Source organism: Genypterus blacodes, unplaced genomic scaffold, assembly GCF_046128005.1.
Source record: "Genypterus blacodes isolate CSIRO-AG114 ecotype Tasmania unplaced genomic scaffold, CSIRO-AGI_Gbla_v1 ptg000019l_1, whole genome shotgun sequence".
In the NCBI taxonomy this organism is placed as follows: domain Eukaryota; kingdom Metazoa; phylum Chordata; class Actinopteri; order Ophidiiformes; family Ophidiidae; genus Genypterus; species Genypterus blacodes.
Window position 1 is genome coordinate 3,252,464 of NW_027466832.1, and position 26,366 is coordinate 3,278,829.

The following is a 26,366-nucleotide window of genomic DNA, read 5'->3' on the forward strand; positions in this document are numbered from 1 at the left end:
ATTGAGGGTTCGGTGCCTTGCTCAGGGGCACCTCTGCAGGGGCTTGAACGGGCAACCCCCCGGTTCCCAAGCGGAAGCTCTACCCACTGAGCTACTGCCTCCCTAAACAAGCCCAAATCCACAGGCACTTCTTGGCTGTTCAATTATCGACTAAGTTACACTGCAAATGAGAGCCACACAAAATAACACACAAAAGAAACTTTACATGACGTGGAAATAAAAGAATTTATTTTAAAAATTAGTCACACTTCTGGCAAATGAACAGAATGAATATACTTTTTTGTTTGTATTATGGTGCAAGACAGACAAGAAAAAGCTTAATTAAGTGCATTTAATATAAACACGAAAAAAAACAGCAGGAGACACAAAAACATCAAACATAGGACTTAAGTAAAAAAAGGATAAATAGAAAGAAAAAATGCATATGCAATTTATTCCTGAAAAATACATATGTACATTGACAAAACAACCCTTCTTGAACACAAACATAGAAAAGATTAGTGGACGGCATAAAAGAAAAAGCTTCTGTTATGTCTATGTGCTTTGAATCTTCTTAAGCGTAGCTATAAATTGTATCCACTAAAAAAAGCTTTATAAAAGCTGGTAACTAAGATATGTTGACCGAAAAAATTGCTTTATTACAATCTGTTATATCAGTTGAAGTCCATCTACAATGAAAGAAGATAAAATCTCAGTGAATATTAAGATCGCTGAACGAAGAACAAAAAAACAAATCAACATGCCAAGAGCATCCATAACAAAAAGCACACAACATCCTTCATTTTGTAGTGAAAACTTTGCCAGTCAGTGGTGCCCACAGCACAGCAGTACCATTCCAATTAGCCACTAGTGATTCAGTGACACCAGTGGCTGGTGAAGCCTCTTGAATACAATCCCATCTGTCCCTTTGTTCTCAACAAACAAACATTAGCTGAAAACATCACAAGAATGCTTGAAAACATTGTCATTAAAAAGCTACTTGGTGCTTGAACTCTAGCTGGACATTCCGACACTGCCAAATATCAGAGTGACCTACAGCAGCCTCTGTGGATAAGTGCCTCCTGCTGGTTGTCCCAAGCCTCAGAAAAGGTGAGTGGTCGACCGACTGAAGGTGTGGTACTTCTTCTCAAACATGGAGGGCAGATTGACCATAGATGGGGAATGGTGTGCCTGTGGGAAAAAAAGATGAATGTGTAAATTAATGTATTAACTATTATTAATCATTTATTAAATCAAAGCAGTGATGTTAGGAGAAATGAGAAGAAACCAAGAATGGATGCATGCAAAGTAAATATTCACTCCGCCATTCAACTCACTCCCGTGCCAGAATACCAACACCATTCCATAGTGCAGTTCTTAGCTGTGACTTCTGTCTAGCTGTATTGTGATAGTGGATTGTTAGCACTGAATGGTGGCCTCGATTCGATTCCTGAGCATCAGAAACAAGGACACGTATGGTCCAATGTAACAGCTAATTAACCAATTTTACACACACATAGCTTGCCTGCAGATTAACCTAAAAACATAATCTACACTTCTGTTTCAGACACAGACGCTAACAGATTTTCCCTGCTTCCTATGACATAGTGTCAGCACCATGCAGAGGTACAGTACTCTTGATCCCAACACATTTTTATTGGAACGAATGGAGAGGAGTTGATCACAACACCGTCACAGCAGCTTTTACCAGCTCTGTGGTCTGACTGTACATTTAACCTCAGGGACCATCACCGTTCATGCCAGGTCAAACATTGTGATTGGTCAAACACAAGCTTCCATAAAATTCCTCAGGTGGCTGTTGCATCATAGGAGCCATGTATTTCCTGACCTGATAGCTATGGGTATAGTAGTTTACAATTAAGTAGATGGTGTGAAAACAGTTTATATGGTTAGACAGCAGCACCAATAATACCCCAGCCACCATCACCATTTAGTAACCCACGTGTTCTCAAGGAATGGAGCCATTCTAAATCAACTCTTCAAAGCTCTGATCTTGGCAGTCAAGGAATAAAACTCAGCAAATAGTCTAAGAAATGGTGAGAAGCATTACACCTTTACTGTTGAATGTTTTAATCCACATCCACTTTTCAAAAGAGGTCATGCTACAAGATATTTTCTTTGATCTTTGGTTTTCAGGGAATACTCTTGACTCTCTCTAAATTGGTTTTAATGCTTAATCTGATTCTGTTGGCTGAGGGTTTCAGCTTCAAAGGAGATGATTTCTGAGTAGGACACCAGTGGTGATATTTGAAATGAAAAATGGTATGTGTGCACCCCTAGTTGAGAGGATGTTATGTCATGCTCACATCAGACCTCAGGACTGGGCTTAGAGGAGAGTCTCCCTAGGAGGGCTGGTCAGGATTGCCTTGCGTTGGTCCAAGGGGACTTGGGGATTCCTGCATGACTGGGAAGTTACTCTGGCCTTGGTATTGACAGTGTGCAGAACTGGAGAGTGTGGGGGTCGGTATATATGGCGAGTAGATGATTTTGGGTACGATTTTATGAGAAGGGTGGACTTTGTATGGGAAGTAGAAGCTGGATGGGCTGATAGGGTGGACAGTGGATTACTGGCAAAGCTGGCATGGTGCTGTGTTGGTTGGGCAGATAGTGGCGGCTGAAGAGCAGATTTTGGATTTATAGTGATGGTGGAAGAGTTGGACTCAATGCACTGGCTCAACTCAGGCGCTGCTTTAGGACTAGGGGCAGGGTGTTGGCCTGGGCTGCAGGGGGTGCGTATGCAAACAGGGACCCGGGCTCTGACAGGAGGGTTGTCCAGTGAGTTAGACCGCTGTACCACAGCTTTGCTCTTGGCTGACTCACTCAAACTGAACGTTGAGGTAGAGCGGAACATCTACAATGGAGTGGAATGGAGTTACGTATGAAGAGAAAACAGATGAGATGAGACAATCCTTCAGGAACAAGGATAGCATTGATATGATCAAAATAAACACAAGAACAGTCTATGGGCACAGGAAAGGAGACATCTGCAGACACACATGTATGAATGGCATACTAGGACGAAACAATACTTGAAGACTGGATAAATTGTTGGATACTAATTAATTAGTAAGGCAATGCTAAAAACCAACAAACATACATTCAGTAGAGAAAGAAGTGCAGGTACGATTAATTTTACATCATGGTTCCAAATAGCCAAGTTTTCATCTGCTGGTCTGCCAAAGCTCCCCCATTTCCTTCAGATAGTTATAGCTATGACTCACCTCCTCTATTTAGATTAAAGAGGTGACAGAGTTCAATGGAAAAAAACATGATTCCTCCAAACATTTATTTCTGTTGACTTAAATATACTGTTGACTTAAACATACCTGAGGCCAAGATTGACCATACTAGAAAGAGACAATTATAGAAAACCATGGAATGAAAATATATTATGTTGGCGTTCGACTGTTGGGCTTCCTGCACTTATTGGAGAGTTAACACTGCAGTAACCAAACTAATATACATTGAATTTTCATTTGAAAAAATAAATTAAACTATATCTACCCTATATCTACATGTGAACTCCTCTGTAGATATTTGTGAACATGTGAACTCTAATCTCTGAGTGGAATAAAAACCAATGGGAGACGTAAAAATCCATAGCCTCAATTGGTAATTGGGAAGATTTTTAACAATAACAACGAATTGGACGGATGCAAATGTCTGACAACATTTTAACAGTCTATAGAGTAGGAAGACAAAAATGTAACATACTTAAAGAGGAGCAGTAACATGCAATTTAGAGCTATATACTGACACCAGGTGAAAACCATTTCTTTCTGGACTGATTGAGGGAACACACTCTCAAATGGATAAAGATATGGATGAACGAGAACACCCAGTATTAATCTTGTTGACAGATGCTAAAGGTATGCAATCAAATCCTAAACGATCACTGTCGAAGCTTTAACCTCATCACCCGATTTTACTGTCATTAATTAATAATTTAACCATCTAATCAGCATATAAACATAAATAGAAACACAGCACTTTTATAGGCCTGCAAGCTAGATGCATTATGGAGCAGCTGACATTCCACTTCCATCCTTTAAATTCTTTCACTTTTGTCTTGACAATATTCTAAAACCTTCAGTCACTAGAGTAACTGCAGCGCTTAACCTTAACACCTTCAACAAACCATTTTGTCATTATCACTACTGCTTTTGTCCCCAGTCTATCTCACAGCACTGCCAAGACGACGCTGTCACTCTCAGACACAATAATGGGCCGAGTTGCAGGAAGACACTCCGGGCTCCGTCTGAAATAATCAAATTCTGAAAGCAATTTATTGGAGTGTAACCAGCAGAATATAAGTGTGTGTGTGTGATTGGAGTCCACACTGGGAGTCTCTCACCGACGTGTGGATGTGTTTTGTCTGACTAGAAATGACAACAGCTGCAAAACATAAATTCATCTAGATATTTTAGATTTCAAAAGCAGAACAGAGCACATCCTTTACATCAGTGCCTGTCGCTGCACACAAAGTGAAGCTTTGATGGTGAGAATGAAGACATTCATTGCAAGGTGCAATTTCTTAGAATTGTTTAGTTAAACTTAGTTACATGAAAGAGAAAACCAAGGGTACGTTCATACCGCGGGCATTTTAATTCCATCAGTTTGGAATAATTTATAGTTATGTTTAATTCAGTTTAGTTTCACTTCAGTCTCATGTGTTTTTGACTATTTCTATTTTTTATTCATGATGATGCAACATTTAGTAATTTTAGCTTTTTTCATTTATTTTTCCTTAGTTTTGATTTAGAGATAGCTTTAAAAAAGGAGTAGAATTATAGCCATTAGAAACTACATTAATCTTGCCGGGGCACACATATCAGTGGGATTATATGTCCATTTCATTTCTGACATGTGATCACTGTGCATCAGTAGAAGCACAACACATGGACTATGTCTGCAAATGTGCTATGGTGGCGTTTTGACTGAATGTTAAGCAGAAAACGCTCATTGAAATTAGCTGATCGGTCTGACGGGGAGAAGGGATACGATATAAAACAACACGGGAGAGCTGATCGGTGTGACTGGGGGATACGATATAAAACAATACGGGACGGCAGATCGGTCTGACAGGGGTGGAGACGATATAAAACAATACGGGAAGGCTGATCGGTGCTGGGTGACATCAATAATGCTGTTTCTGAGGCTAAACCAAGAAATGCAGAGTGTAGTCCAATCGTCCTGGGCTGGAATACCTGTTCATAGGTGCCAGAAGTCGGTTGACTCCATGCAACACAGATGTGAAGCAGTTATCAGAAACAGTGGTTATACCACTAAATATTAGTTCAGTGATTCCCAGGAAAGCTTAAATCTTAAAACATTTTCAGTTGCCTGTTGTTTTGCTGAAAAACCTGAATCCCTACTCAGCCAAAGAAAAGGTCAAATAATTGGCCTAATCACTGTATTAAGCACTTTTACATTTGTCAGCTGACTACATTTTAGCCTGACTACATTTTGTATATAGAATGTCTGCACCGAGACATAATAAGTTATCACCTTCTGTTTAATTTTCTTTAATGTTTGGTACAATTTGCTGTCAAAGTGAAGCGAGCATGGCTAACTCCAACAAAAAGTGCAAAAGCTCATTAAAAAATGTATGCAATGTGCAGAAAAGCATTCTACATAATATGAGTAATCAATTCACATGATGTGGCTGCTTTAATAACCACAGTAACATTTTTTTACTTTAACTGAACCTTAAATTGTAAAAGAAATGATTTTGACTACCATGCAATTATCCATGTTTACAATTCCCTCAATTGTCGCTCGTGGCTAATTTTTTTAATTGTCATTAATGAAATGCTTCCACTTTTTGTTACTTTTTGTTTCAGATAACGATGGCCTTGATTTAACAGAGCTGAGAGGAGTTTTTATAGCTTGTGGCTCATCATTTATTTGAGAGAGCAAGGATAATTTCTTCCTGGAGCTCTAGGATGATAATTTTCCGATACTAAAAAATAATATTGACAACAGGTCAACTAGTAAAAAGATGTTTAAGTGCAAGACATAGTATTTCGTTGAAGGGCCAGATTCGATGCATTCTGTAATGCTGAGGAGCCACTTTTTGTAAGGTGGCACCTCTCACAGGGCTAAAGGTGAAACAGGTGCAGCTCATGGAGAAGAAACGTGTGAGCACAGCCTGAGAGCAAAACAGCTTGAGCTCATGCACCTTCTCCAATACAGAGGTGAAAGCTGTTCGCAAGAAGTGCCCACACTGTGGAAAAACTGCTGTTCTACACTTTCCAGAGACACAGTCACAAATTCTCTACATGTCTCCTCTGTCTACCAAACACACCCTCGTCGTAAAACCCCCATATGACTATTCCATTTATAACAGCTGTGAATTAGACAGTTATCCCATCGTTAATTTATGTCACAATAAAATGAAATTGGTCTGTACTATCAGAAAAAAATATCCTTGGTAGGGTAAAGCTGAGGCATTGTGCTTATGCTTAGTGCCTAAGCCAAATGAACAAGAAAATTAGATAAAAATGTATTAAATCAAATCAAAAAGTATCTTCACTCGCTGTTAAGCAAAGCCAAAGGCTTATGTCCAACTTTTTTTTTATCTCACAGTGCGACATAAATCCACTCTGGAGATGGTACATGTGTTGGGTTCCTTTGATCAGTAAATATTTGTTTTCATTTCAAAAAGCAATCAAACTTGTTTTAACATTGGAAATGCTAACTGGCTTCAATTTGAACTTTGAAAGTTTCTCTCCACAGCATTTTGTTCAGAAAGTGGATTTGTATAGTATGAAATCAATTTTTTTGTTCACGTTTACTTTTAATAGCTATCAAGTAACACAAACCCTTACTGTACTTATTGTTTGAGCTGATTTTGCAATATCTGCTTAGCTTGATTACTGAGTCGAAGCAATTTTTTGATATAAGCTGACAAACACATTGATATGTCAACTGCAATAATCTAGTGTCTCATCTCTTTATGATCAGGTTTTTTTTTTAAAGCTTGAGTGAGTATCAGATGATATCAAACACTGTCACAAAATGTCTAAGATCCCATTTATCAGGCTGTGAAAAAGACATGAATAAAGGAAGTAACACACAATTTAACCTTAAGAGTCTCAATCGCCATGTGGTCTTCTGAGTGGCACACAGATGATTGATGTTGACAGGCAAATAAATGGGGAGACTTACTGCCAATGTGGAGCTGCTGCCAATACGATTTTCACAATTCAGCCTCGGGCTTTTGTCATCGGGAGTACTGCTGGCCATGAATGCCCTCTGGATCACACGTTTTGGGGTCTTGGTGAAAGAAAATGCCCTTGTCACCTAGAGGAGACATAGCAAATGAGTATCACTACAGCTCACAGACTTCCTGCTTTGGGCACCAATGAGGACAAGTTGTCCTCATTGGTGTCATTGCAGTATTTCAGCACTTAAAAGGTTCATTTTACACATTGTTACAAATCATTTAGTATGTTTGCATGCACCATATACCATCTATTATGTACTGAAATCAAGGCGAACATAAGATAAGATACACATTGATCTAATTAATTGGATTCCGTCATACGAGATACAGTATACTGTACAAGGTAGGAGTATGAGGAGAAGCATTTGGAAATCTGTCCCTCTGCTTATGTTTACATGCATACATACATGACGAAAAAATAAAATAATCTTTGTGATTGTCATATGTGATAGGAAGTCTTAAAGCCATAATCTATTTTTTTTATTATTATAGTGGTTAGTATCAAGACACAATAGAACAATCTAAGTCTGCTTTCTATGGTCTGTATTGACAATTACTGAGTGAAGCCACTTAATTCCAAAGATTCACAGTGTTACTGTTGCTAGGCAGCACATTATCAAAATAAGACAGAGAATATAGCTTTCTGTGAATGGGATTTCCAGTGAATCCATGTCATCCCTTTAAAAACAAACAGCTGCCCTTCATTTCAGAAAGAGTGATAGATGAAGAATTGTAATACAACGTACACTAAATGTATTTTATAATAGCAAATACAAAAACAAGATTAATTCAAGATGCAACTAAACAATCACTTAAACTTAACGAACAGTTACTGCATTAACATTGATTTTCCAATTACCCTAAAATGCTTGAGCATTTTGCCAAACATTCCTACATTCTGTCCCTCCGGTCTTTAAAAGCTGTCACCACTGGAGTGGACACCATGTAGAGAATATGAGGTTGAGTTTGGGCATGAACAGTGAGCATCTGGTGCCTGTACTATGAAGAAAGATCTCAAGGGCCCTGTCAAGCTCTCATTTCTCTCCTTGTGTAACTGCCAGTATCTCCTCCATGCTCTTGAGACTGTGTTGGGAGACGCAGCAAACCTCATGTGCAACATGATTTGGCTGCAGGTACCGCCTCATGCTACCAGAAGTGACAAAGACACTAGCAGAACACAAAACTAGAGGAGAATCAGTCAGGAAGGATAAGGAGTCAATTTTCTGTGGCCACCATATGCAAAACCATTCATTCCCTTTTTGTGAGTCGTCTTGCTTTTGCCTCTCCATTGGACCCGTTGTCACTTTCATTTGCACTAGAGCAGGTGGCATTGATTCATAAGCCCTTGTGCTTCCTAAATGGACAGATTGGTATCCCTAAAAACAGACTTGGTGTTATACGGTGGTGAGTAAGCGTTCCCTTTATTTTTTGAGCAATGTATATAAACACAGACATATATACACACACACACAAACACACGTACATACACTACCTGTCCTCCATTCTTAATCAGACAGGGCAGTCGTGGTTACGGTTTATAATTTGATGCAGATTTTAAACCAAACCAGTTGTTGCACTGTTCTGCCCAGTCAGTCCATGTGTTCATAACCATTTCTGTGCAATTTCCTAGGAAATTTGCGTGCTATCAATCAGTCAAAGCCTCAAAATACTACTTATGTTTATACTACTTCTAATACTACTAATAATAAACTAATGCAGGGGCTATTGAATAGGTTTAGCAGAAAACAGAAAAAGGTTTGTCATTGTTATCCAGCCTGTGGTTACCTTTTTGGAGGTCTTCTTGATGGCCCTGGAGGCTTTGCTCAGCGTGCTCTCCATGTCCTTGGTGCTGACCTGAAGTGAGTCGGGGTCTGTGCAGTGAATCAGGTCCTCCTGGTTACAACAGAGAAAACATTACAGCATCAAAGAAATGTCTTGACTGAAATGAGTAGTTCAAATAATCAATGCAGAAAGAAACATCATGCTTTGCTGTCAAACGAGAGTTGCTAGAAGGGATGTTAAGCAGGGTTCACACACCCATACATGCTCTTTATTTCTCCCCTGCACCTCACTCTGCAGTCTGCTTTTTAACAAGCAGGACTCTAACGCGTTGGTATTCACATCACAGCTCTGATCCAGTGAAAGAGCATTAGGGATGCAGCTGTTGGTCTGCAGGCAGACCAGAGGCCAACATCGCCCCCTGCTGAAACGTCTACAGTTAAGAGGTTCACCTCCACATCCTTGACCCAACCCTGCAATTTATGAGGTTAAATGCATCTATTTGTCTACAGTGCTCGATTCAAAATAAGCTTAACTAGCCTCAGCAAACTGCCTCCATACATAAATGAAATGATAATGTCTTTCTGGTGGTGCTTTTAAAAATACACTGGATACACATGATGTTTAACTCATAGTTTTACATCCATATTCTTTGTGTACCTCAAAAGTCTTTCTTAGGTTCATGTGACTTGCAGTGTGTGTGTGTGTGTGTGTGTGTGTGTGTGTGTGTGTGCGAGCGTGCTTCTTACTGCGTCAGCCTTGCAGATGGTGTTGGCAACGTGGCGGCAAAGTGTTCGCAGCCAGGTGGTTTTAACAGTTTCCTCTCCAGTCAGTTGGAAGCTGAACAACAAGTTCTCCTGTTCAGTGGGGGGACGAACCACCAAGGCAAATGCATTCACGCAGTCTAGAGGGGAAGTGAGGGAGAGAAAAGGAGGGTTACACAGAGGTGAAAAATAAATAAGTGGCACAAAAAAAGGAGGAGAGGGCGTGTCAAGCAGCCAAAGGATTGAGGGGGAAAGAGAAGGTGGGGAAAAAGAAAGGGAGGATAAATGATGTGGAAAAATTAATCTCAGTGCTTCATTGAAATTCGGCAGACCTCAATAAGTAGTTATCACTCATCTGTCTCTAAAACAGGGATCCAGGGGAGTGGCAAAATGAAGGGAAATGTCAAGCTTCAGTCTTTCCAATAAGGTTGTCACATTCCATCTTGAACAGTGAACAACAAATGCTTCTTAGACTAAAAACCGCAGAAACATGTTATTGTGCTGTCCAGGTAATCAATTTGATATTTTGTATGTATAAAAATAATCTGCATATGGTAATGTGTTACACATATGGACCCACGTAACAGAACGGTGACAATTTGGCTTCACTATATAATTCATCAGTAATAACATTATTATTACGGGTTGCAGAGTCACCAAGCTAAAGTCACCGTTGCTTCGTCTCTTTAAGCATCCAGTCCACATGTGTATCACATTCCCTAGGTCTTATTAATATTTATTTTCTCCCCCTCTGTGTATAAAGGACAATCTCCAAGTGTCATAACTGTATGCTCATTGGCATGTCAAATGCTTTCATAGGAATGTTCATGTACATGGGAATCATCTCAGATACCATGAGCTATTACATCATCATGCCTAGTTGCAGTCCATAACCCAGTCCTGTCCATGCAAGGCCTGTGCTTGCTTATTACAAAGAAGGTAAGAAAAAGTTTCAAGAGCAAGTCTAACACAGTGCTTCAAAGGACACGGGTACAGGCAGAAAACAAACAAAAGGCCTGTCTAGTAGGTTTTTTAAAGTAGGTTTTAAGACACTGTTTACAATAAACCACATTGCTGGCTAATTTAATCTCCATAGGCATGCTGTTCCAAAGCCTGGACACCATAACAACAACATCTCAGTCACTCAGACTGCAAGCCTTAATGCTCAATTCCAATTTACTGCTCCTATCAGACTTCTTTGTTAGGCTGTTCACATTGATCTTTGAATGCCACCTGTGTGCAATACCAGGCTGAACAGATCAGACTCCTGAAGGGACACGCGTGCTCAAAAGAATAGCTTTATTTTTTGTTTCGCTTTTATTACGCATTTTTTTTTTGTTTTTTTTTGTTTCTCACAGATGCTGGAAACACTTTAAGCCCTCATCAGTAATGTGTGCCTAATTGCGTTGCTTGCTATTGTCATGTTGCCACGGTACATTGATCTATATCCACAATACATTCATTTTGAGTGTGCATCAAGGCTACAATGTCTTGATGCATCAAACAGAAGACGCACTGCCTCAAGTCAACTTTAGTAGGAGAAGACGTGCTCTGATGGAGGCATGCAACAAAATCTTCACCCAAAACATTTCTCTCCTGAAGACGATCAGTTACACTTAGTTAGATATTTATAATATATAAAAGCCTGGGCATAATCTGAAAACCCTTAACAGTACATTACTACTGCAAGTACTGTACTGCAAGGGAGTTTTATAGGTTTATTAAATCGGTTGTATTGTCACTGCAAATAAACAAGAACGCGGATTGGTTGATTTGGTTGGACCCGAGTGCGAGTCCAGTGTTCGCTCATGCTCAGACGAACTGATCTAGGAGGATAAATGCTCCAGGTTTAAGAATAATTGCTTCAATTGACCTAGGTCTGTTACAGCCTTAATCCAAGGGATGGACAGAAGACCACTGTAGGTCAATACATATCTGAACAGGATGTGAAGACCAAATTTAATACACAGTAAAGCTGGACAATATGACCTACGTACATCTGCTGAAATTGAGGGGTTCCCCCATCTGTCAAACTATTACTAAGTATTACTGCTACTAACTATTAAGTTTAACTGACTTGGACTGTGATGATGAAATGTTCCCTTAATTTTTTTAAGCAGTGTATTTTCTCCCACTTTGTTTTCATCAGTAAAGCCAGATAAGAGCTGTATTTTCATAAGAAAAGAGTGGGGAAAATCTGAAACCAAACAACTAAAAATTACCGTTTCCTATCACACATAAATTCTAAAAAAAACATGATAAAGATTGTGTTTCTGGCACAAAGCACAATCTTCAAAAACTACTAGTTTTATTTTCCTTTTCAGTGCACTATGTGTGATTCATCCAGGCATTTCCAGGATGTTTATGTTTTACTGTTATTGTTGAACAGTTTAAATCTTCAGAATAAATTATAGTTGACACTTTTTCTAACTTTGCCTTTTTCTAAGACCAATATGCGTATTCACTGACCAGCTTGATTTGGCAGAATATTGGCTTTTTTGATCCAATAATCATTTATGCTCGATTATATCTTGCCTGGAAACAAGGTAGATATGGATTTATTTTTCATTGTTAACAGATATTTGTGTTTGCGGTTGCGTCACTGGTGAAGCAAGAAACAGCGCCCCCTACTGTGCCCAATCAATGCCCTATGTCCTCGCATCGGAAGTGTTCAGATTAGTGTAAAGGCAAGTCTTCATTTCACTGAGTCACCTGAATGACAACATCCCAATGATATTCAGCAGGATAGGCTAACCAACGGAGCATGTGGAGTAGTATCAATCTACAGTAATCGCAGAGCTGGTTTGCATGTTCATGTTCATTATGTACAACATCTTGACAACTTTGCTTTGTGGAGAGGAATATGCTCATCTCCAGTAGGGTTTATAGTCATGAAGGGAATAAAAGTGGTTCTTACTGGGGCCCTGTAAACATAAATAGCAAACCCTGATGTATTTTCTACTGTCACAAGATAACATGCCAAACAAACAAAAGGCAATTTTACTACAATTTCCAAAAGACAAGAACTTTGCAAATAAAGGAAGACAAATATTCAACATTGATTACACAAATGAAAATAATAATTTTTCAACTCAAATGCAGATAGACCGATTTGGCCCTGAGGACACCATTTGTTGTAGTTTTGAGAGTGGAATTTTTCTAATTCTTACGTGATATATGTTCTTCTATCTTAAGGGTGGTGTTGTCAAAGTTACAAAAACAAAGATTGTGTACATGTGGGTGCATTCACCCAGTGATGTCTGTCACAACCCAAACTCTCTCGGTTTTTTTACCGCACAAAGAACACACCCGTTTAAAAACAGAAATTAAAATAACTTCATTTGGCTTAAGACAAAAACACCCACTTTAAAATGGCCAGCGGGCCGTAAATTTGTCCAACCCTGATTTATGGAAGTCATGTTGCCAGCTAATGTTGGCTACCTCGAGCTCGCTGCAGGTTCACCCTTTAGGTTGTTTTTGTCTGGAGAAAAGAAATCTTCCTCGTAGTATTGTTGAGAAACACATTTTTCTTCATTCTGTTGGCACAGTTGCTCATGCATTTTCACACAAATTGGTAAACCTCAAACTTTCAAACAGACGAGCCTTTCATGGCCATTTTATACCCTATCATGATTGCATCACCTCTTACCTATCAATGTTTTTACCTGTATAATGTTATTGGAACTTTCCTCAATATTTCCAGTCTTACATTGCCCCTGCACATGTTTTAGGCACTGAATTGTGTGTATATTTAGAAAAAAAGTATAACTATTATCTTGTATTTGAGCTGTAGGTAAAAGAGAATTCTCAGATCACTGCTTTCTGTTTTAATTTGCATTTTACACACCGTCTCAACCTTCTTGATTTGAGGTTGGTAAGAAGAAGAGAGTGTTTGAGCATACAGTAACTGCATTAGTGTGTTTGTGTGGTCTAACCTTCGGTGTCTTGCAGGTCCAGCACTCTTCTTATCTGGGACAGCGGCATTAGTGTGATATGTTTGAATGGAGGCGGTGGTCTCGTCTGTCCCACAGGACTCTTAAACGTACTCATCACCTTGTGACGCTTCCTTGCAATCTGCAACATACAAACATACATTGACTTTGTAGGTAAAGAAACAACTCAAACCATTAAGTCAGAATTATGAGCTAGGAAATGGATGAATTTCATCTCTGGCAACCATCTCTATAGGAGATTGACAGACTTCTAAAACTAAAAGAAAATAAAGAGGATTTCACTGACAACTTTGTCCACAAGGAGAGGTGAATGAACTTCATTTACAAGTAAAGGTAAAACCATGCAATATTTATATTCATTTGCATTATAGAGTGTGTTTAGTGGAACTGCATTTGCCTATAAAACATAAATAGGTAACTTACCTGTATGCATGTATAGTAAAGTACTAAACATAAAGTTGCCTAACCAATAGTCATAGTGCAACCTGCCAACTGAATGGTGAAATTAAGCTAGTTATTGGGTTTATGTGCGTGCAAATCTAGCTCTGATACTAGCCAGTGACTCCCCAGCTCGTTGCACCTCACTGCTGTGAATGTGTTAATGGTTACTGGAGACACGAAGAACAGTCATTTCATCATCATTACTTAAAGCACTGTGCATTTGTTTGTTATTGTCATTTGTATCCCTGTCTTAAAAGTGCACTGTACTACTGTAGTGTAATGTGTGGCGTAAAAAGCATGTGTGTAAGTTCACCTCAAGGCAGTCATTGAAGAGGAAGAGAGTAACATTCTCGCCACGGTCACATGGTTGCTCTCCCAGAGCAATTGTTTCTACTCGGTAAACCAGATTACGGTGGGAGGAGAGTAAATTGGCCTGGACAAAAAGGAGAAAAAGAAGAGAGGATACAGAAATATATGAAATTAAACAAAGGTGTCAGAGAACAATGAAAATGTTAAATGACAAAAGCTTGATTGAGGCCAAAATGATAACAATAATTGTTAATACTCCTGTTAACAAACATGTAAAGGTTTTTGCTCCAAACTAATTTTTGGTCATGGTTACATTGAACAATGCTACAGAATACAAGCTCATTTTGGCAAAAGTTAAAATAATCCATATTGCTTTTAGACAATCTTTCTGACCAAACTACCAGCTACTCCACAACAAATAATACAATTTACATGAACCCATCTCATATCATTGTTACCTTGAGTGTTGTTACAGCTTTAATGGTAATGCTTGTCTACACAACAGAAAACATGCTAAATAAAATCATTAAAAAGGGTCCAACTTACAGGACAGCCATCAACTTCATAAACCACATCAAAGATTTGCTTCTGGCCTTCCGTCTTCCTCTTGTCCTCATTGATGTGACTGACGGGAAGATGGAAAATCTAATTACCGATGATAATAGCAGGCGCTTAAGCTTAAGATTACTTCTTATAATTATGAGATACTAAGTCATATTTATGAGATGCAATCTCATGATTGTGATAAAGCATTTCATAATTATAACTTAGCATCTTGTAATTATGAGGAATGAGTTTGTATATTTATTTTTTTGCTTTTGTACTGGCGGTAATGGGCTTCCATACATACGCCATGTCCTTCACAACAATTTCTAAACTTGGTGACACAATGCAGCTTTTTCAGTCTGGATCTAACTTGCAATTTATTCCTCCAGATTTTCCTCTGCAGTTGTGCCCATGATTGATAAATCTATTAATTACATGAAGATAAGAATGTGTCGAACCTGATCTGAATTCTCTATGGTATCTGCCACGTGTGTGATGAAAATTGTACAGAAATCACAAGGACAAAAACATTCTATCAATTTAGGTGTATGTGATCCCTACTGTGCACAATACAAGTTTAATACAACAATACTGTGCCGTTTCACATTGAATACTAGTATAAAACCTTTGAAACTTATTTGTCTCTTCCTAATCATGGCTATGAATTGCTGAGCAGTCATTGTAAGTGGATTCAAAGAGAAGAAATGGTGGTAAGATATGTGAAAAATAATCAATGTGATAATAAAAATATAAAAAGCAAACTCACGTCATGACTTCTTTCAACGACTCAATGGCTTTTTCCAGAGTTACCTTGTCCGGGTTGTCAGCTGATGTATGCTTCTTTATGTCTGCAATAATGGAGGGGTGATATAAGAGAAGGGAAAGGATGGAAACACAGATGGTATAGAAAAGCATGATAAAAAACAGGAAAGAAGGGCAGATAAGTCTTGATATCTTACAATATATCTTTCCCACAACAAGGTATAGGTGTGTGTACATCTTACCATTAAGAAGAAGAGCCACACTGGGCAGTCTCTGTACAGGCCTGATGAGAAGTTCCGCTAGTGTCTGTCTACCACACTCTGGCTTACCCTGGTTGATCTAAAGAGTGAAAACATCGCATTTCACACACAAGTCATCAAATTGTCATCCGCTTTGTTTTATAGATGAAGGAGCAGTCATACTTTTTGACACTGTCAAGACTTTGTTGAAGGCTGTTTTTGGTCACAAGGGTGATACTTTGGCTATTTGTGGACATGTCTGACATTGGGACAGCCGCCAAGTGAGAACACATTTTTACCAAGGCCTGGATGCTTTGGACTGTAGTCCTTCTAATCAGGAAATAAACAGTTGTCTAATGGCTTGAAGGTGCCTCAGGTAAATTGGAATGACATTTCCAATACCATGCAAAAACAGACACATTTAAAATGTTTAGTCAAACCGTGAGTAAAATAAGGCTTAAATACTAATAGGTCTACTAATAGGCCACACTGAGATTAAGCAGCTGATACAAATTTACATTAAAGTCTGCAATGTCCTCTGGAAAAGTAGTATTTCAGGCATCACAACACCTGGATAGATATCCATACAGTTGCTTTATTATCATCAGTTTGTAATGCCAAAAGAGGAGTGGTAACATTGTATGGCAGTGAGGTTGACCACACATTATGAGTGAATGTCATTTATATATTGAAAATATATCCAACGAGACAAAGGTCAAAATCTAGTGCACACTTAATATGTGAAAACAGCTTCAGAACCAAAAGGCTGCAAATAATAGACAAACTGACGCGTCAATAAAAAGTTGTAAAGATGAGGTCATACCTTAAGAAAAGCATGGAAACGTGGCTTTTGTTTCTCACAGCGAACAATTGTCTCCTTGCTCATTTCAAAGAAGTTGACAAAGGGTGGGTAAGCCCTCACCAGCTCCTTCGACTGAAGAAGATAAAACATGAGAAAGATCAAAAACACACACACAGCAGAACATTTTTAAAATATGTAAACACCACTTAAACGTAAAAACCTAAACATTGATAAGTATTGCTAGACAATTGTGTTGAATTCATTTCTAATCTGTCGCTCATATCATGATGCCCCTTGCACCGTGGCTACAAAGTGTCACACTTGCAACCTAATTGGCATTCAAACCATGATGTCATTCATTACTGTATGCACTCAATCCTTCAATTATTGTTCTAGTTAACTGCTGCCATGTTGTACAACACCCTAATACAAATATAATAACGATCATAAGTAATATCCTATAGTAAGGAGACACTTAACTTAACTGGTTTATGAGCGAAAATACACCAGGTGAAGAAATGTCTTTGCCTTTGTAAGGTGGTGGACCATTCAATTCAACTTTATTAAATCATTTGCATATCCTGTTGTAGGTCTGTTAGTCGAAGTACACCGTCAATTTATCCCAATTGCATTCCGATTATGGTTTTTACATTACGTTCACATGGGGCAGGGCAATATAGCAGAGGGAACACTTAATGTACAGATGAACATGTATTCATCATTAGTCATGTGATACTATGAATAAGACAGCAGCCAAAAATACTAAGACTACTAATACTAAATATCTATATACACTTTATGCACCTTATGCACCTAAGCCAGGGGTCGGCAACCTGTAACTCCGGAGCCACATGCTGCTCTTTAGACATCAAAAAAGGCATCATATTTTAATGATGAGTGAGTGAATAGAAGAGCTGAGATCTGCATTACTATTGGGTCAATAAGTTCTGTTTATGTGGGAATCAGTAGTGCAACTGTGCTTCTTTCTGTTCCAAACCTATATGTGGGCATTTTGTTTTGTAATAAGCATGTGTTGCAGGGTTTGAGAAAGAGCTTAGAAAATTAGGTTTTTACTGACATTCCAGCCAAATATTAGATGACTGTTACTCCATCAGCTCTGCATCTCCCTTCTGAATGTGCTGGGTAGTGAATTCTTTGCCCTGGCAAACAGAGCTCTAATAAGCCTAAGCTGTTCCAGCATGTGCTTGGAATGAAGAAACAAACGCTCATGGGTATGAGTGGGTTTCTTATAAATGTCAATATCAAGGTATCTACTCGCTTTGGTTAAAAAAATAAAATAACACTGTGGTCTTGTGAGCATAAACTTTGAAAAAAATGCAAGACAAAATGATAGAAGAACAAACCAATGAGAATGTGAACATGCATTACAGGGTTTTCCCTACCATATATGGCTTAGATGCAGTGCCTATGTGTTTTTGTGCAGCACCCAAGCTAAACGAATGAGAAAAACCACACTTCCGCAGTGCCAAAGCCTTCACAACGTGAAGTACAGTAGGAAAAGTTTAGGCGCTCCACTTGGTTTTCTCGGTGCCCACTGCAGGAGCACACAGAAGCTGCGTAGGAGAAGAATCTACACACCAGCTAAAGGCATCCAGCAAGAGAGAATTCTTTGTAAGAATATCACACGAAAAAGACAGGCCCCTTTCAGAAGGTTGGCTTCTGGATACATTGAATTGCACCAGCATTTTTGTGTTCATCCAACATGTACATGAGTGTAGCAGTGCCAATGTTGACAGACTACTCTCGGTTCTCAAGTTGGTGTTTTATCTGACCAATTACATTTTGTCAAGACAGCAGTAGGCTGCTTCTCACCCATTCTCAACTTGTTGCTGTGTCGCAAGCGATCTCTAAGCTACTCTGCCTTGTCTTGTCAAGTTAACATTATTTATACTGCATACAATGTAAGCTCAATGTGCTTCACACATAAAAATAACTTGTGAGGCCAGGAGCGAGATCACAGCCTCGCCGTGCCAAACTACTTTCTTACAATATGGTGACTCCAAGCCAAAACTGCGGGGCTACATCATCCATAGTAGTCTGGATATTCGGTTTAGGTGTGAAAACAATCTCGCTGACATTTCCAAAGCGCATTAGAGAAGCCGGCCATCCATATGACAGTGCCTGAAACCAAATAATTTCCCTACTGTCACCTGCGCAGGTAACAGATAAGCAGAATAGCAGGTAGATAAGCAGGCTTTCACTAGGGTTGAGCAATTACTTATTAACTGATTCTAAATCGCCATTGCGATTTGAAACAATGCAAGGAGGAAATCACAAGGTCTGCCATTTAAGGATAAACACTATGTTATGCAGGGTGTCAGACCCTAAGTTTAACTGTCCTGACAATGGTTTTACAGATAATTGCCGTCCTCCTTATGTGATAGTCATTAGAAGTGGCCCAGGGCAACTGTGTACACGCCCAGCAACAACAAACAAGTGAAAAACAATAATAACATTACTTCTGTGGTGTAGAAAAATGTTGGACAATTAAGACACATACGTACTTCAGTGGTGTGGGAGTATTTGAGGTTTGCAACTGTTACTGCATATCAAAAGGGTTCACAAAGGCACTGTGAGGTAATGAACGCCATAACGCATTAACTCGCTGAAGACACGGTGTCTATTAAGACAAATGTATCCGTGTCAGTGTCGATGGGGCATGAGATTGGTGCACCAAGAGATATAGACTTAGTACCTGAGAAAAATACAAACTCTGATGTGGCGATGGTTTGGGTTTAAGACAAAACATTCAGAGCAAACCGTGCCGTTTTCACGGAAGTAGCTGCCAAAAGCACAAGCAATCTATTGAAATGAGCAGAGATGTAGTTATACTCACATATTTGAGGATAATGTCTCCTACACTTCTATCCTCTGACCAATCTGACAGAAGCTCCTCGAGGTCAGCCTAATGGATTCAACAAAGGAACACACAGGAAGCAATGCATCAACAATGCCACTCTACTAAGATTAAGCAATGACAATTCTTATTTTGATATCTACTGTATATGTTGGTAATATTCTTTCCATGACTTGAACACAATATGATTTTTAGTAGTTGTTTGTATATGTAATTAATTATTTCATTGTTATTCAACCCAAAGAGATAAGATATGGGAAGTGCCGACTCTCGTGTACAGAGCCATGCTGGACTAATTGAGGTGGAGGAATGACAAGTGGATACTACCTTTATTCTGGTGTGAACCTCGTAGATATCTGGTATGCTGCCAAATATGGTCTTCATTTCCTCTTGGGCTAGGATAGGTCCACCCACTTGGCCTTCTTTCTCCAATGGAAACTTAAACAGCTGAAAATAAATGCATAAATGAGGGAAATGCATGCAAAAATCGAAAACATGTTAAAGATCAAACATATGTTATATGCACATTCAGGATGAGTTGAATTCAGAACATTGGTAACAAACGGTTAGAAGGCTGTATATTGGATTAATTTCATTCATAATTGCTTTTATATACTTGCATACATAGAAAAAGTATCTAATTAGGATCATAAACAACCAACAGTCCCTCTGTGCTATTCTCAGAGACCATTATAATGCTAGAATAAAAATTATTACATGAAATTGTGTGTTTCTTGGGATCCAGTTCTACTTTTGTATTTATTAAAGTGGCACTCTCTCACACAAAGACACAAAGTCACAAAGTACTTCACAGTCAAATAAATAAATGTCAGATAGGAAAGATAAAAACAGGTGCCCTTTTGAATAAGGATTTCCTTAATCTTATGCTTTGGTAAATGGCTGTAATATGAAAGGGAATATCTGCACTTAAATACATTGCAAAATATTTCTCTTTGTGATTGATTATAATGACAATGAAAGAGGAGCACGGCTGACTGTGAAACCACTAATCAACAGTACACTGATGCAGGCCTTGCATGCGTTGCTTACTGAATAGTTGGATTGTGGAGTAGGATTAGGTAGTGCACTTTCCACTGGTAAATGCAAGGCCATATGCAAACCGGCATATTTGAAATCTAACAATTTTACATGAATTTACTTGAAGTCATTTCAGACAGAGATTGCAGAATATTGGCAGAAAAGGTTTTAGGGCTACTCTGTCCAGAAGATTTGGTTTATTCATACTGCTAGACCATACCCAGTTCATGTGTATGCATCAACATACAGTACAGCATCCCGGCGCAGTTCTACAAGGTCACCATGCAGTATTAAGCCTGTATACACATCAGTGATTCAAACACTGGCAACACTACAGTGCAACTATCCCCGTATCAGGGGTCTCCAACACCTAGCTCGCCACTCGTTTCTGAGTAGCTCGCTAAAGGTTCAAAGAATACATACATTTGACAACACAACTCAGTTGTGTCACTTGGTAAACCTGCTGAAATTTCTATCCAATCAAATTCTCAGGCATCCCGCCCCCTTCTGTCATAAACTAAGAAGTAAAATGGTAAAAGTAATAACATTGCTTTGTTTTCTATGAGATCAATATGATGTGAATTCATTAATGTGAGCTTGACACACTGAAAATGTATACAGAAAAGAAACATGCTCATGTTGCTGAATTTAAGATGTATTTGATACAAACTGTGAGTGTTAGATATCAACATTTTGTAAATGTTAACACAAAACACGCTTATTCAGCTTGGGTGGAGAATCACCCATGTGGATAAATGTTACTAATAATGTAAAACATAAGTAGCTCTTGGACACTTTTATTTTGTGAAATTAGCTCTCAGAGGAAGAAAGGTTGGAGACCTCTGCTGTAGATGGGAAAAAAAAGGAGTCAACTGAAATCCCTGTGTGTCTCTATACATACGCAAAAGGGGACCTTGTCAGGGGATCTGACAACAAGTTGCAGTTATACTAGGTTGTTCAAACAACAGGTTGAACAACAGTTGTTCAGGCCAGTCTACCCTTCTGCTACCGCTACACACCACCCACCTCCAAAGCATCAGTTTCGTTCATATGGACATGTTCCAGCATCGATACTGACAATGCCATCAGGCTCTCATTCTAGAATTAAATTGTCCATCATTCAGACTCTGGCTTGCATTCACACAACCTGCTATCTCCCAATACGCAGGCACGTTTATCAAAAGAAAGCTCACTGGGTTTTTCTTGCATAGAGAATTCATTGGCGGCCGCCAAAACCTTCTTTGTCTGTTAAAAAAGGAGAAATAAGGGAGAAAAAAAACAGCGATTTTCCCCAACCGAATCACCTCCCGGTTTTGGCGCAATGCGGGCATCTGACTAGCAGATGCCGCGCAACTTCTCCCCCATAAGAGAATCTCGATCCGCCATCTGGCCCAAGTGGAGAGGAAAAATGTTCTGCTACTAAAGCTGACATGAAAACCAGAACAAATAAACAAAAATACCAGATGGTATAGTTTTACATGAGTTGAGTGCATTCGAGCGCTTCTCAGAGGAACCAACTAAAACAGGGAAGTAAAAACATGGAGGTGCAGAAGATAGTAATAGTGCTTTCATTATTTTGTACAGAAATATAATTGTCCGGGCATTGCATGTTCGTTTGCAATTTCCAAGATCCAATTTCCCATACCACCTGAACGCATAAACCCACAGATTTGAGTCTGTGCACTCATTCTGCTCATAGTACTGTTATTCATTGTCACCAATTATCCAAATGTCTGTTGGACATTATGCTGTTAATCACTGCAGCATTACAAATGTATGGAAGGAGAAAAGCAGATAGTAGACGAAGACAGATAATAGAATAGATTTTCTGTGTTCTCTTTGTAAAGACAGGAGAGTGATGTTGACGTTGAATGAGCTATGAGGAGTGGTAAAGACAAATAACCGATTCACATTCTGTTAAATTTATCTTTTTTAAATATTGAAGTAGGGTCACAAATTAGTGAGGCAGAGGCAAGTTGGGCATCATTATATGCAAAGTTGGCTTGACAGTAAAGGACCAGAAGAAGAAGTCAGTAAGGTAAGAAAATCAGTTGACCGGGTAAAGGTCACTGAGCCCCTTGGGCAGGTCATGTGCTCTCAACCAACTGAACTGGGTAAAATAAAGGATATGAATAAAACAAAAATAAAGATGCCCATATTTTCTACAAAACCACCCAAAGAAATGTTTAACTGTGGGGTGTTATATCTGTGGTTATCTCCTCATACCTCGCATTGTGTTGCAGGTAAAGTCTCTGACCTGGTATGTGCTAGCTTTGTCCCTTCTGCTATTGTGGCACTAAAACTACCACACTGAAATGCTTTTTGTACATACAGCATGTTACATATTGTATGTTTATATGTATTTTATGTATTCATGCAATACTTGCAAAATCTATGAAAATGAATTTTCCTTCCTGGGACAATTAAGTATTATATTGTATCCTAGATGTACTTTGTTAAAATTAATTATTTATTTTACTAAATTCCGCCCGCATTGTGATTGTGATCTCAGCAGTTGCGTTGCTGGGTGGTTTGTGTTTGAGCATCATTTTTTTTATCTCACATCTTATAAATGTTTTTTTAATCTGATGACAAATGTAGACACAGATGACATCTGAATGAAAGGTGATGCAGAGGCCATACACCAGATGTGTGGGCACAAAAAAACAAAAAAGACAATAGAGGGAGATGGCAGGAGCAAATGGAGGGAAAGATATAGAAGAGGAAAGGTTTTGGAAAGGGCAGGGAGACGGAATGAAATGGTCAGGCAAGTTGTTTTCTCCCTCACCGGGCAGATATCTGACTCTTGGCTGGGACCAGATGAACACACAACACATCTAACAAGTGTGGCAACAACTGACCATACTGTGAGTGAGTGCTAGTACTGTGCATGATGTGACATACATCTACACCTACCTGCAGTATGGTGCTTAAAATGTCCACGTAGTTGCTCTCAGTCTGATAGAACTCCTTAGATACTTGCCACCGGGCTGACTGCTTGGACAGGGCCAGAGAAGAAGTCTTTGATGGTTTTGATGGAACTCTTGAACCCTCTGGAGAGGAAAACAAACGGAGGTATACAGCTAACTTTAAGCACAAAAATACACTGCCTGCCAATACGACATATGTACAAGTTATCAGCTTAAGCGACATTTTCACAGTATTAACAAAGTAAGAAAGAAAATAATTACAACGTACCAATGGAAGCAAACGGAAAGTCCACACTGTACTTGTATTTTATAGTAACTCAAAGCTTATCTGCACTTTACTTTATCACCAGCACTCACATCATTTTATATTTATTTATGACTGTTATTCAGTCTGGACTGCACTACAACCCTATTTATTTTAATGCTAAGTACTTTGCACAAATATCAATATTTTGTTGTTGCTTGCCATGTGACAAGAAATTTCAATATTCTGAACGACCCTGTGTTTTACTGTGCAGTTGACAAATAAACTTGTAATTATGAACTTATTTTCGTTTGGTAGTTATTGCGTCAAAAAATTTAATTCCTTGTAACTCATAGCCTGAAGTGACCTCAACAACCTTTCTATCTCAAACTGCCTGTTGGACCGAAATCCTGCCACAGGGATTCAACTGAGCCCGCTCAACCAACTACTACATCATGGTAATGGTTTGTCTGTGTACATTTCTTTAAAGCAGTGTACAAAGGGTCAATGTGACAGAGAGTTTACTTCTTCTGATACAAGATTGATTTGTCTTATTTAACTTGGGTTTGATTTATTTCTTCCCAAATGAATCACTTAATTTACTCATTGGGAGGTGGTGCCCCCAAAAAGTGTAAATGAAGAAATATTTTCCAACCGACTTCCACGTAAATGTTTTCACATTTGTTTTGTTTAAGGTAATTTGTTGTGCAGCCCAGGACTACATGTATATGTGATGTGTTATAGTTGTAGTAGTGTCATACTGTTAAGGCTACACTCAGACCTGCAGCTGTTCTTGGCTGTTCTTCCTCCTCCATTTGCTGTAGTGTTCTCGTACACGGATACAAACTTTTCCTCTTCTGTTGCCTGTTTGTCCTACTCCTCCTTTCACTGGTTCTCCTTTTGTTCATCGCATTCGTGCCTTTTCTCAATGAATTCATACCTGCACTGTCTTCTGGAAAGAAGACGAGTTCATCTAGTCAAAGTTATGGCAGAGGTTTACACTTGCCATGAAACAGTCTCACTATAGTTTAATTTTCTGAAGTTGATGATGAAGAGCAACAAATTATTTAAGGGAAAATGTTAATGAATGGTTTTCATAACAACAATAAGAGCAAAACATCCTCACTAACATAAATATTAGAATTATTCAAACTAGAAGATCACACATGTATCCGGGGATGATCAGACATAGAATTTCTTGATTGAATGAATAAAAAGAAAGTTCTGCCAAGTCAGCAACATCTACATGTCAACCATTACTAAAAGCAAAAAACTGCAAACCTACTGGAATATTGCAGTACACCAGAATGAAATTGTTTTTTTAGGCATTATGTCATGTGAGCAGCAGTTTTCCATCTTCTCATCATTCTGCTCTTACCTCCCAAGTCCTTGCATGCCTCGGGGGTGTTGGAGATGTCCAGCAGAGAGCCCATAGACAGAGAGTGCTCTGCAGAAGGTCTTTTGCGAGGGGGAAAGGGCGAAATATCCGTCTCCTTGGTGAGCTGAGCCAACGCGTCCTTCAGGCGGCGCCGTTTGCGGTTACTGTTGGGCGTGGTGAGGGAGAGGAGGGACACGGCCTTCTTCATCGCTGGGCTATCATTCTGTGGTACATTGAGACAAAAGCATAAAGGTCAATTTTAAGCAGTTCCCTTAACCAATCACCTGATTTATAGACAATCAATGTTCAAGGAATTGTTAAAACCGGTTGGAAATTAATTTCATGTGTGGGACAGCCCAAATGTTTCATGTCCCATGAAAGTTCAAATATACACATAAAAGATGTGTGTTCTAAAATTTGTTGGATTACTTATATTTACCCAACCACAACCTTCTAAATATGGCTATTCAAGTAAAGTTAATTGCACAGTTGTTTCGTCGCAGTACACAGTACACTTGTTGCATTCTTCATGTGGTGTGTGATCAGGTGATCAACAATTAGATCAGATAAACAAACAACTTTATCATCTTGTAGTAGTAGTTGATCACCACAACTAATAAACAATGACAACAGCAAGTTGAAAAAAATGTTGTAATGATGAATGAGTTGATAAGAGGAAAATAAACAAAAACGGAACTATGAACTATAATTAACATCTATGCACCTGTAAAACATCTGTGTACAATAAAAACATCTCTACAGTATGATTTCTATTGGCACTCATCCTTTCCTTATTCAGCATAAATCATGTCACATCACATCTACATCCATGTTTGGTAGGTGCAGGAAATGAGACCACTGAAAAGTTTTTTCTGATGATTCAAATAAATGGTGTAAAACTGAATTCCCTGATTTACTATATGCATATTCTTATGCCTTCCTTGCAGGTATTTTATCCTGTAAATGCTCTTAAATTAAACATGAATTAATAAACAAGTCTGACTCACCTTCTCGTAGAGGTACATGGACTCTCCAGCCCGAGCATCCATCTGAATGCTTCCCCAGAACCACTGCC

General features: G+C 38.9%; 1 protein-coding gene across 3 annotated transcripts in view; it reads right to left on the bottom strand.

Annotated features, from left to right (window-relative positions):
• Positions 1–215: 215 nt before the first annotated feature.
• The window catches only part of ect2 (epithelial cell transforming 2), a 41,999-nt gene continuing 15,848 nt past the window's right edge, over positions 216–26,366 (bottom strand). For 2 of the 3 annotated variants that reach the window (XM_076141494.1, XM_076141493.1), the window contains 15 exons: positions 26,299–26,361; positions 25,292–25,514; positions 23,656–23,792; positions 20,029–20,148; positions 19,681–19,749; positions 16,845–16,955; positions 16,025–16,121; positions 15,787–15,868; positions 15,021–15,099; positions 14,479–14,598; positions 13,707–13,845; positions 9,757–9,911; positions 9,014–9,121; positions 7,171–7,305; positions 216–1,170 (listed from right to left, as the gene is read on the bottom strand). In XM_076141494.1, coding sequence (XP_075997609.1) covers positions 1,081–1,170; positions 7,171–7,305; positions 9,014–9,121; positions 9,757–9,911; positions 13,707–13,845; positions 14,479–14,598; positions 15,021–15,099; positions 15,787–15,868; positions 16,025–16,121; positions 16,845–16,955; positions 19,681–19,749; positions 20,029–20,148; positions 23,656–23,792; positions 25,292–25,514; positions 26,299–26,361 — 1,728 coding nt within the window. In that variant the 3' untranslated portion in view covers positions 216–1,080. Of the gene's footprint in view, positions 1,171–2,306; positions 2,852–7,170; positions 7,306–9,013; positions 9,122–9,756; positions 9,912–13,706; positions 13,846–14,478; positions 14,599–15,020; positions 15,100–15,786; positions 15,869–16,024; positions 16,122–16,844; positions 16,956–19,680; positions 19,750–20,028; positions 20,149–23,655; positions 23,793–24,694; positions 24,866–25,291; positions 25,515–26,298; positions 26,362–26,366 lie in introns of all 3 variants that reach the window. The other variant, XM_076141495.1, reaches the window with a different exon arrangement.